The 12,670-nt window shown below is 48.2% G+C and overlaps 1 protein-coding gene across 3 annotated transcripts in view; it reads right to left on the minus strand.

Annotated features, from left to right (window-relative positions):
• The window catches only part of LOC124086747 (liver carboxylesterase 1), a 32,577-nt gene that overhangs the window by 11,919 nt on the left and 7,988 nt on the right, over positions 1 to 12,670 (minus strand). For all 3 annotated transcript variants that reach the window (XM_046435246.2, XM_046435245.2, XM_058575891.1), the window contains exons 4-9: positions 11,137 to 11,270; positions 8,928 to 9,081; positions 6,912 to 7,016; positions 6,066 to 6,170; positions 3,554 to 3,592; positions 325 to 465 (exon numbers count right to left, since the gene is read on the minus strand). In XM_046435246.2, coding sequence (XP_046291202.1) covers positions 325 to 465; positions 3,554 to 3,592; positions 6,066 to 6,170; positions 6,912 to 7,016; positions 8,928 to 9,081; positions 11,137 to 11,270 — 678 coding nt within the window. The remainder of the gene's footprint in view (positions 1 to 324; positions 466 to 3,553; positions 3,593 to 6,065; positions 6,171 to 6,911; positions 7,017 to 8,927; positions 9,082 to 11,136; positions 11,271 to 12,670) is intronic.

Below are 12,670 nucleotides of genomic sequence, written 5' to 3' on the forward strand. Positions count from 1 at the left end.
CCTCCCCTTCCTAGAATGGCTTTCCATATGCACCAATATTATCTCTACAGCACCTCCTTGCCTGATCACTTTAGGACTCTTTAATGGAAAAACAATCAATAATTGTTTGAGGAGAGGGGTTCCCAGGGGCTACACCACCTGGCAGACAGTATTACCATCCTGGAAAATGTTTCCAAGAAAATGTCAACGGGGGCTAATGGGCATAACTTCCCTGGGTGGGTCAGAGAGGGGAAGGGGATGGAGAAGCCAATGGGAGCCGAGAGGGAGGGAAGCCGGTGAGCCTGTATGGGGGTGCATCTGTCTCAGGGGCCTGCATGCCCTCACCATCGGAATGATCCAGCCAAACTCTTGCTTGTTGATTCCCACCATGTAGGGGACAGTGTTGAAATTCTTTTCAGCCAAAATCTCTTCAGGTGTCTTGGGCAGCAACACTCCGTCAACCACAGTGGGGAGGAAAGGATAGCTCTAGGGGAGACAGGCACAATGTGTGTTATTATCCTGTCCAGGTAGTGCCTGCGTTTCTCTGCCTATGTGGGTGCTGGGCCAGCACTAGACCCTCAAAGCTATGAGCAGTGACCACAGAATCTCAGGGTCCTAACAACCAAAAGTCTGTGAGACACAAAAAAGAATTTAACAGGGGAGATTTGGTGGTATATGCTGGATTTTATACATGCAGAAATTTGATTCTGGTTCATAGTAGTTATATCTGAAAAATTCAGTAAAGGCTCAATTAGTGAATATGGAACAATTCCAGGGACTGTCCCAGAGTGAAGTTCTTAGGAGTCTCTGATCATAAAATTTTCATCACCCTCGTCTTATTGTAGGTTTCTATTTAAAGACCTTTATGTAATAGAGATTTTTTTTTTGCAAAACATCCACATATACTTTCTTACAAGGAATTAGTTGTACTATTTATTTATAATGACACCAGCCGAGGAATGCTTAATGTTTTCTAGACTCTGCATAATGTAACTGCAAATTTCTCTAGCTTCTGTCTCAAAACCCTGCTATCCACTGTGCTTTTTCAAAATTCAATATCTGATGAATGCACAAATACAATACAGCTGCTTTGCCATCTTTTCCACAGCCGCATCGTATACTATCAATGTCATATTAGCACTTTTTTAGTTTTTTAGTTGTTGATGGACCTTTATTTTTTATTTATTCATTTCTATGCGGTGCTGAGAATCGAACCCAGTGCCTCATGCATTCTAGGCAAGCACTCTATCACTGAGCTGCAACCCCAGCCCCATATTAGCACTTTTGAGAGTGGCCTAACCTACACAGAGGCACATCTCCATTCTCTCTCTGGATGGACCGACTGTTGACTCATTACCAATGAACTCACAGCCAAGAGCACCATCTATCACATGCATCTTCTCCCAAGGCATAGCCCAGGCTCCTAGGCTTAAGAACTCTAGTCAGCATTTCTCCTCTATGCTTGAGAGTCATTATAAACAGAAAAATAACCAACAAAAGCAAATATTGCAAAAGATGTGGCAACACATAGGTCACAAAAGGGACATTTGTCCCAAAGAGAGATGATGCAAGGAGAGTATTTCCTTGTTTGACCCTGGAGGGGAACAAGGGCATCACGGGACTCAAACTTCTCACTGCGGTGTGTGTATGTATGTTGCAAATGGCCAGGATTAGGCCACTGGTGTTGATTTGTTGGTTACAAGTACATTTTAGCAAGTAAATGAATTCACAAACACAGAATTCATGACTAATGAAGGCCAACTGCATACTTCTATTTATTGTTAAACATGAGCTGTCTTACGTAAATGCTGAGCTTTAAGGAGGTTTTGACCTCACCATTCAAGGTACTACATTGAGACTTGATTCCCAGTTTGTGGGAAATAAAAGGTAAGAGCTAAACCTCCTTCAATAGCTGACCGCAGAGAGCAGGATCTGGGTGCAACTACTGCTACCTTAGGAAGGCTATGGGATTCCAGAAGGTTGTCCCAGGAAGCCAGTGAGAGGAGCAACTCATCTGAAGGAGGATTCCTGCAGGTCATATGGACCAGGCTGCCATCTGCATGGGTTCTGGGAGCCAACACTCTTGACCAGTGAAGAAAAGGATGGGGATTTCAAACAGCAGGAAGGGCATAACCTAAGGACCCTAAGTGTCACCTGCAGGGCTAATTCCAGGAGCCTCAAAGACATGTGGTTGTGCTGAGAAACAAGTTTTCTTGTGCACAATATCTGGCACTCCCCTGGCACTCAGGTGTGTTTGGAAGAACCAGCTCAAGGGGAGTTGGTGGAGTTGTTTTGTAAGCAGGGTCAGGCTGCTGAGAAAGAGGGTGACATCTTCTCACTTGGGTCTGGAGGGCAAATCAGCTGAGACCATGGGACGTGGAAGTGGGAAGGGAAAGAAGAGACAGAACAGGAGAGAAATCCAGAAGATAGACAGAAGGGCAGCATCCGGAAGGGGGCGAGTAGCATCAGCATCACTAGGACAATAGGAATTGTCCCTGTGCACACAGTGGATCCTAGCGCTGCCCTGTGGGGGCCGTGTGCACTGATTGCCAGGCCTGGTTCAGAGAACTCAGGGGCCTCCTTCACTCCGCTCCTCTCACACCTCACTATCCATTTGCAAGTCCTGTTGCTGTTCCAGACTCCAACACTTCTCGCCACCCCACTGCCCTGGCTCTGGCCTAAGCCACCTGGATTCCTTGCCTGGGTAGTTGTAGCATATTGGCCTCCCAGCTGGTCTCCCTGTGCCTGTCCTGGTCCTTTCGTAATTAAATAGACCTTTGTAAAATCTAAGATCACTGCTCTGTTCAAGCCCTCTGAGCCCCTCCCAACTCCTGCCAATCAAGTCCTTCCAGGGACCATCCCATCCCCACCTCCATAACCTCCTTAGCCTCGAGCCTGCTCCCTTCACCCATGGCCTCCCCTCCACACACAGGGCCTCTTGGGCCTCTGCAATTGCTGTTCCCTCTGCCAGGAACACTCCTTCTCCAGTTTCTCTGACAGCTGGCTTTCTTCCCTCATGCAGAGCTTGACTCCAAGGTCACCTGCTCATCAAGCCATCTTCTGAACCTGACCTGTTTACTCTCAAACCCCAGACCTTTCTGCCCCTATTTTCTAATTTATTTTTTAACCCTGATTTGGACCACCATCAACACATCCCTCCCTGCACAGCTGATCAAACCCGTGGCCTCCCAGAGATAGGTCCTCCTCGGTGAAGCCGCCTCTGCCCCTATCCTGTTATGTCTGCCTCCTGAGAGTGGAAGGGTGGTGCTGACTCCTCCCACAGGGCCATTTGGGAAGCAGGAGATGTAAACACGAAGGGGGAAGCTTGGCCCAGGGGCCACAGAGGAGCTGACTGGGAGCACTGGACTGGGAGTCAGGGGAGTGGGCTTCAGTGCTGCCTCTGGTCCACCTGGCTGTGTCACCCTGGCAAGTGACCTCCCCTCTCTGGGCCTCAGCAATACACACACAAGGGGGGACTGTGATTCCACAAAGGAGAATTCTTTTATTTATCGTGAATTGGAGTTTTAAGACCTTAAGACTCAAAACCTGTAATCAAGAAGCCGAAAGTCCTTACCTCTCTGGGGTCTCCAAATAAATCAAGGCTAAAAAAATTCTGTAAAGAAAAAAGTAGAGAATATGGGTGAGACGTCTCCCTGGCATAAAAGTTGATCCTTTGAGTGGTGCTCGACAGGTATCGGGTTCTACCACCTGGTGCCTCCTTGGCTAGACCCAGAGGAAGTGGACATGGCACAGACTGTACCTGGCCTGAGCACAAGGTAGAATTGTGGGGCGGGGGAAGAGCAGGCAGCCAGGGAAGGAGAGACCTGGGAACCAGAGTCAGGGTCCCTGGGGCTCTGGGGCGGACCTCTGCTGTCAGTGCCGTCCTCCTCTCCATCCTTTCCCCTACTTGTTCTTACTGGCAGCAAAACCCCAATTTTCCTCTGGGGGCGACATATAAACAAGATGGCAGCAGCAGCAGAGATGGGTCAGCCTCAGCCCGAGATGGGGCTGGAGGTGCCATGGACCACCAGGAGGGGGCACTCTCCTCCTCTCACATGCCATCCCCATTTTGCACTTCTCTAGCTTCTCTTCATGAGTTCAGGTCTCTATGTGTGACCGGGGGTGCTCCATGTCCTTAGACATACAGAGGTCAAGGACAGTACAGGTCAGTGTCAGTCCAACAGAATTTGTACCAAAACTACTCCCGAAATTGTTTAGATAATTTCTAAGAAGATAGGATATAAGTCCAGAGTACTTATGATCTTTAATCTCCCCAGGAGATGAATCCACTTCAGAGAGAAGCCAACTAAGAAGAGTGGCAAGCTGAGGGACAGAAACAGGCCGCTTCTTAACACTGTCTTAAGAGCACCTGGAGCTACCTGCTTATGAACCTTCGCTTACCTCAAGACACTGTTCATATATATATATATATATATTTCCCCCCTCCCCACCAAAGGATTTTGAAGTAGGTTTTCTAATCCTGCATGATAAAAATCTTAATTCAAACAAACTCATGCCAACCTATATTTGTCTTTGCTGTGTTCACCAACATTCAGCAATTGAAAAGTTACACTCTCCATTATGGGTTGCAGCCCCCCCAGAAAGGGATGAGGGTGTGTGTGTATGTGTGTGTGTGTGTGTGCATACACTATGGGTAGCCGATAATCATGGAAGCGTTTCTACAAGGACTCTGACGATCTCAGAAACAAGCCCTTGGATCTGAAGTTCTCTGGGTTTTTCTGAGGTCACTAGCAATTCCCATATTAGCTTGTGCTTTGTGCTGAACTAAAAATGGCTGGACCATTTGCCTCTTTCCAGGTATTAGACAACAGCTTTACCTTAATTCTTGAAACAAGTTTGGTTACCTCATTTGAGCCTGATGGATCAGCACCCAAGCCCTGGGTCCACATTGGACTCAGTTCACAGACATACAGGCTCAACCAGTGTAGCCTGCCCCATGGGTCCAGAAGTACCTTCTAATGTCCAAAGTCCAAATGGACAGGCCAGGGGCTCAGGTCATGCCTGAGCTCACAGTCATAACTCCCCTAACTAAGGGAATAGTTCCCATTGGCCCTACACACATTTTTATCTGAATATGTGTCCTGCAGAGCTTCTCTGTGATGACAGACTGCCATGATCATCCATCAGTCCTCAAATGTCACTCTCCCTGAGAACTCCTGTTAGCTACAATGACTGTTTCCCCTCTCTGTCCTTCCACCACACTTTCCCCACTAAATATATGGCTGTGTTTCTCCTTCAAGGGTTCTTTTTGAGCAGGTACTGTGTCAACTTATATCTGTATCACCTCTCCTGATACCAACTCTCCATATGCTTTGGGCAGGAGGGTGGATGGATGGTTGGATGGTTAGATGGATGGAAGGTGCTGGTCAATATAAGCACTATAGTTGAACTGGATGGGAATATGAGAAAATGAACAAAATTCAGAAGATTGCTTTTGGAGGACTGGATGATGAACAGATATATGTTGGCTGAAAAGTTTGACAACACCCAAATAAAAAGCTATGGAGGGACTGACGCTAGGTTGATGAAAGGATTTTAGTGAAGTGGGTGGAAGAATAGATGATGGATGAATGGATGAGCTATTCTGGAATCCTAACTGAGGCAGAGTCTCACCTAACCAAGAAAACGGGTCTACTACTGTGTTCTAATTTATGAAATTTCTAATTCAACCAAGACAAATGATGACATCATTCTAAACATTTTTTTTTCAGTTACTATTCTCATCCCTAAAATTCAGGATGGCAGTTACTTGTGGCTATATGAAATATTTCACTTCTTAAAATCCTTGTAAAAAGAAGAATGGCAGAATATTAAGTGTTGAAAGGCCTGAGGGACATTATGCAATTTTCATCCTATTATTGTTGGACATTTTTGACATTTGGAGGTGTTTCATAATAAAAATGGGAAAAAAATCAATTTCTGAATTTGGATGAGGTGGCTGACACTGCTGCTGAGATATGTCTCACTGTCCAGGTGGTTGACCCTGGGCAAGAGAACAATAGCTCAACCAGTGAAGCCCAGGGCCAAGCACATGAGGAGGGGGCCACTGGAATGGAGGCACCTACCATTTTCAGCGTGGTCTCCAAGAGCTCCTCCTCTGTCTTCTGGCGCAAGCAGTGAACCATGACTGCAGACGTGGTGGTTTTACACCCAGCGGTAATAGCAACTTTCTAAGAGAGAGAGGCAAGAATAGGGTTAAAGAGCAGTGTGCCTCCCTCCCACAGGTTGACAGAGGTGTTCTATGCCACTGTCAACTTCTTTAAGGAAGTAACAGGCAGCCAAAATGCTTTGGAGCAGCAGGTGTGGGTTCGGGGCTCCCTGCAGTGTTACCTCTATTAATAATTGGAATAGTGGCATAAGCCTGTTACATAATGTCTCCATATCTACCTACTCATCACTATTAAAATGAACACAATGACCACTCCCAGCACCACAAAAATGAATAAATAACTAAATAAATTGGGCACAAGTTTCTCAAAGTTGAATGCCTCAAAAGAGGCTGTTTGGTTGGGGGGTTAGGAATTTGAAATCCAGAATTCCACTGTCAAATTCACCTCCTCCCTTGACGTGCTACATGGCCATTCAATCTCTTCGTGCCTCATTTCCCCCACCAATAAATGATGGTAAGGATTACAGTAATCTACTAAGAAGAGTTAATACATGTGACATGCTGAAATTCGCCCCATGGGTTGCTCATGTGTGATTGCAGGAACCCCAGAGAAGGAAATACCCATGAAGAATCTTCAGAAAATGTGGAAGGTGATTGAACTCTGACCTCTAAAGAAGGCCTTCCTGCTCAACCATCACTTCATGGATGCTCAGAGTGTTTCTGATGAACACCCCTGGAAAGTTCCCCAGAGATTCTAAGGGAGCAGAGGACGAGTCCAGGTGCTGTCCAGGATGAGACCTACCTCAGCCACGGGCTTGATGTCCTTCCTGAATAAGGCAGCAGTGAGGGCCACGCCACTCTCTGAGATGGCCCTGTGGAAGAGGTTCTTGGCCAGAGGAGACAGCACCTGGCAGGAGAGTGGAGAGGAGGAGGTTCATGCTCACAGGGTCAACAAGTCACTCGCTCTTTTAGGCTCCTTCAGCCTGCTCCTCTGCCCTGACCGTTCACCTGGAGAGTCTGGGGGTGAGGGAACACTCCTCACCTACCCCAGCCTGCTACCCAGGATCACCCTGGGGCCAGCTTTCCTAAGACAACCTCTGCAGCAGACAGGCACAGAGCAGGACGTGTGTGGCCAGGCTCACCATGACTATCAAAACTCCTGGAAGACAGCGGGGCCTTCCTACCCACAAATTCCCTTTGGGCATTTCTGTTACTCAGAATTTATCTGAAAAATAAATGATTGTGAAAGATCATAAACATTTCTAAGAATGTCCACACTGTTTATCATCATAACAAATGGAAATAACCTAAAGTATGTTCTACTATGATGAAATCAGGTGAATGCATAATTTTTATTCTTACCTTGGAATACTATACAATTATTAAATTATTAATTAAATATAATACTCTGTAAGAGTACATAATATTAAGAGAAATCTTAATGTTACACTGTAGCATTATGGGAAAATTTGTAGGTAAAAAGCAACAATGATAGATGATGGAAAGGGAGAGTTGATAAATGAAAGAAAGAAAGAGACAGGGATAGAAAGAGATAAAAAAATTGGGGTTAAAAAACTAGAGAACTACATGTCAAAATGTGAACATTAACTGTCCCAGGATAGTAAGTTTATAGACTATTTTCTTTGGGTTTATGTATATTGTTGCTTTTTCTTTACTTTAAGAAATATATAGACATTTTCCTCTGAGTATTCAACTATGAAGCCAATATATGTTGGAAAACTGCAGTTGTTGGGCTGACACTGCTCAACTGTGACATGGCAGGAAGGTTTCTTTGGTTCCTGAAGCTCCTGTAGCTTCCGTGTCCACCCAGCCTCTTCCCCAACTCAAGCCAGACATCCTCCATCCCCGGGTTGTATCTCTACTCACATCCCATGTGCCATCTCTCCCGTCTCCACTTTCTACCTCTGATCCTCTTACCCACCTCCCTCAATCCCAGGGAATTCTGCCCTCCCCGTTGGGCATACACCAGCCACCATGGAGACAATGCCCCCTCTTGCTCGTGGTGATCAGGTCTCCTCAACATGTGGCTCTGCCTTGGAGCCAAACAATAAACCTTTACCAAACTCATACTTCACCTGTTCTGAGTGAAATTTATGCCCACCCCACAAAGAAGTGAGGGGAGTCCTGGTGCTAAAATGATTAGGAAAGAGAAAAAGAAAGAGAACCCAATCGAATGAGAGGAGGAAGAAGGGCACAGTTACAGGTTGACCTGGAGATGCTTCTGACCCTGGGACAAAAGCTGAGCTTTGAGTTTTCTAGAGACCAGGGAGGGTTGGGCCGTGGTTTCCTCTCAACCATCTCCTCCAGATCAATCACATTCAGTCCCAGGGAATTCTGCCCTATCTCTTGGGCAAGATATCAGAAAAACTCAGAGGAAGCCCGCTGACTCTTGCCTAACAAGTCCCCTCAGTGTGTAGGTCTGGCCTGGAGCCCAACAAGGTCCCTCCACACAACTCCTGTCCTCGCCTCTTCTTGTAATTTATACCCATCCCTACTTCCCAACAGAAGTGAGCTGAGTCCTGGGGTTCAAGTGATTGGAAAGGGGATGGATAACTCAGGCTGAGAGGAACAGGACGGTCACTATTACAGACCCAGCCGGAGATGCTGCTGGCCCCAGGACATACAGCCAGCTCTGAGCTTCCTGGAGGCCAAGAGGGTCTGGGGCCTGACTCCCCACCATCTGAAGCCAGGCAGTGAGCAGAGTCACCCCTGAATCCAGTCTTGCAACCAAAGGAGCCTGTGGCTAGATCTGCTAGTCTCCAAGAGTTCCAGGGTGGGCAGGGGCAGAAGCACTCACAAGAACAGAGACACTTTGTCCTCCTGCTGACTCTCCAAAGATGGTCACAGAGCCTGGGTTTCCTCCAAAGTTGGCAATGTTGTCCTGGACCCAGCGCAGAGCAGCCACCTGGTCCAGGTGACCCCAGTTCCCCGGGCCATGCTCATCCCCAGTGCTGCAAGATAACAGGGTGGGGTGGGGATCCAGATGTCATGTCAGAGCTCTCAGGACAGAGAGATGAGCTGGGGACTCAGTAGTCACCACCTGACTGTCATCCCTGCAGCATTGCTCTGCATGGAGTCTTCATTCATTCTTCCAGCAATGATGTGCTGAGAAAGCACCTACTATGCGCCCTACACTGGTTTAAGAGTCAGAGCATCCCCAGGAACCAGTCAGGCAAAACCTGACTACACTCAGCTCACACTCCAGAGCACAGACAAACAGATGAAAAGAGAACACAATGTTCATGAGTGAAGGTGATTCGAGGTAATGACAGGTAATGACAGAGGCAGGGTGGGGCAGGGGGGCGGGGTTCAGATCTCAGCACCAGGAAAGGCCTCTGTGGGGCAGTGGCATTGGGTTCAGACCAGCATGAAAGGAGCACAGGTCTTTCTTGTAAATGTCCAAAGAAGGAAATTCCGGGAAGGAGAAGCAGCACGTGCAAAGGCCCCAGGGCCAAGGGCACCAAAGTGTGAGTGTAGCTAGAGTGAGAGGCAGCTAGAGAGGGCGCTGGGGGCCTTGGAGGGGACTTCTCTGTCACCATCAGTGACCTGGGAACCCTCAACAGAGGCAGGGCGAGACTCACCCTGTGCCTCTTGTGATCTCTGGCCACTGTGGACTGTCACCGCGTCCGAGTCACAGGTTTATGAATATGATCACAACCATAATCCAGCCACAGACGAGGTCGTGAAGCGAGGGGGGGAGGGGCTGGATTCTGAGCAAGTTTACAGGAGGATCCACTGCCCACCGAGGTGGTGAGTGAGGACAGAGGAGTCTCCAGGCTGCCCCAGGCCTTCACCCTGACCACCCAGGAGGGGGCAGCTGCAGCAGAGGCACAGGGGCTGTGGGACAGCAGGAGAGCCTGAGATGGGGGCGGGGGGTGGGGAGTCGGGGTCAAGGGCACAGCAGTCTGTCTCTGTGAAGTGGAGGTGTCCTGTGCAGAGCTAGGGCGGCAGGGGAGGCAGCTAAGGTGGCACCTGGGTTCCAAGGATGAGGGGGCGCAGCAGGAGCTGTGAAAGGGCTTGATTTTTGGTGGCCAGGAAGCAAAAGGGGGTGAGGGTGAGCCTGTGTACCACACGCAATCACCGAGTCCTCTGCGGCCCTGCCTGCTCTTCTTTCCAACCTGCAGACTGCAGTGTCCCGGGGGTGTGCTGCCCGAGGAAGGGGTGAGCATTTCAGAGGGGCTGATGCGTGGGCTGGGTCTTGCAGGGTCAATAGAATTGGGGCAGGGGCTGGGGATGTGGCTCAAGCGGTAGTGCGCTCGCCTGGCATGCATGCGGCCAGGGTTCGATCCTCAGCACCACATACAAACAAAGATGTTGTGTCCGCCAAAAACTAAAAAAAAAAAAATATTAAAAAAAATTCTCTCTCTCTCTCTCTCTCAAATTAAAAAAAAAAATAGAATTGGGGCAGGAAGAGGGCACGGCACAAGCAAACACTTGGAAGCAAGTAGACAGTGGCTGCCGAGAGGCTGGGGAGTGAGAAGGAGGGACTGGGGTGCATTATGAAGGACCTAGTGAGGAGGCTATGGTGCTGACATGACTAGAGCTGTTCTGGTATCTTCACTTTGGTGACTGCAAGGGTTTGGATGTGGGTCACCTCTCAGACCACAACCTTGGTCCCTGGTGTGATGTATTAAGAGGTGTGAGAGCCCTTAACAGATGCAGCCGAGTGGAAAGTGACCAGGTCATTGGGGTACAGTTCGTAAAGCTCATGGAAACCTGGTCAGTTCTGGTGAGAGGGAGCTGTTAAAAAAAGATGATGGCTGTCTCATTTCCCTTCTCTCTGGCTTCCTTCCCACCTCTTCTGTGGATTCCCTTTCTGTTTCTCCTCCATGTTGCGGAGCCCAGGGTCCCACACCTGAGGCCCATCTGATGAAACCACCCATCTTGATCTGAGCTGAATAAATTTATTTTCTTTATATTTTTTCAGCCTCCCGTATTTTATTATATTAACAGAAAGCACACCATTGCAGGGGCTACTGTGCAGAGAGGAGAGTCCAGTGCCTTACCTGAAGAACCCCCAGATGCCCAGGCGGTACTGGATGGTCACCACCACCACGTTTTCAAGGGCAGAGAGGGGCAGTCCATCATAGGTGGATGCCCCACCCACCACCAGACCACCTCCATGGATCCAGACCATCACCTGGGGAAAAAACAGTGCAGCCACACACGTTATGGGAAACAGAAGTGGGAAGGACCTCAGAGGGTGTCTGGTTTGGTCACCTACATCTTGGCTGGGACCCGTGAAGGCCATTACCCACTTCCTTCAGAACCCAGCAAAGTTGCAAATTGGGCCACTGCTTCACCCAATGCACCTGCCTTTATCTCCAGATCTGTGTGCCATGTCCCTCCTAAGGCACTAAAAAAAAAAAAAATGTCAACAGGACAAGGCAAGGATGTTGTGTTGTCCCCAACGCCCCCATGTTCTCCACACCTGGATAATTTGACCAGCTTCACATAACCATGGGCAGCACTTGTATTTCAGCATTGTCTCCGTTAACTTTTTAGTGGAGAATTAAACTTCTGGGTCACCAGAAGTCAAGGAGAAGAGCCAAACATCATGTACTTAAAATGCCCACTTTTTTTCCCAGAACCCAGCCAAGTCCAGGGAACAGTGAGAGCAGGCCTGTGGCAGATGCCTAGATAAGGTACTGACTGGCGCTCGCACATGCTAGGAATCAGGGCAGGTGAGTGTTATCTGTGGAAAGCTGCTTTCTTGCATGCACGCCAAGTTCCTTGGGATGCTGGTCATACAACAGAACAAAGCTCAACTAACTTGTTCTGTAACTTAACCTGCAGAGCCCCCTCCCTGGGGTGACTGGGGAAGAATGGAGCACTGTGGAGAGGTAAGCCCTTGTCCAGCCAGCCATCACTGGAAGAGACGCTCCCTTCTAGAGAAGCAAAGTAAGCCCTGTGAAAAGCTGTGCTATCAGTCAGATCCATTGCCACTGGACTTTCTAGAAGGATACTGACTTGCTCTCACACATGCTAGGAATTAGGGCAGGACCTTCCCAGTAAGTGTTTTTCAATAAACCTTATATTTCACCTCCCATCTCTGGGGGCCTCCTTTGGTCTCTCAGCCACCTGCCCCACTGGCAAAGCCCGACTTGGGCTGGGGATAGTAAACTTATCAAGGCAGGAATGGTCATTTCAGGAATCACCTGCAGCCCCAACAGTGCAGCTTCCTGATGTGACTCCCTCTGCCTCTTCTGCACCCTCAAATGCACCCCAACCTCCTAAGCCTACTCACATCCACTTCCTCTGGGAAGCTTTTAATTATTCCACTAACATTATCTGAGAATCCACCATGGGCCAGTGACTATGATAAGACTTAAAGATAAGAGTGGATCTTAATTCACGGTTCTTGAACTTAAAGAGCTCACATAACAGAGAAGAAATGAGAGTGGATAAAGTAATGCTGTCATAACGTCCCTAACAAGAAACAGGTGCATGTAACGTGAACTGTGCAAGAGAAACAGTTCTAAGCCCTAGAACTAACTTACCCATGCAGGAAGTGCTAATGTTGTGCTATTGACAGGAAAG

This window comes from Marmota monax, unplaced genomic scaffold (assembly GCF_021218885.2).
Source record: "Marmota monax isolate L192 unplaced genomic scaffold, Marmota_monax_Labrador192_F-V1.1 WCK01_AAM20220418_F8-fsc00024, whole genome shotgun sequence".
In the NCBI taxonomy this organism is placed as follows: Eukaryota; Metazoa; Chordata; class Mammalia; order Rodentia; family Sciuridae; genus Marmota; species Marmota monax.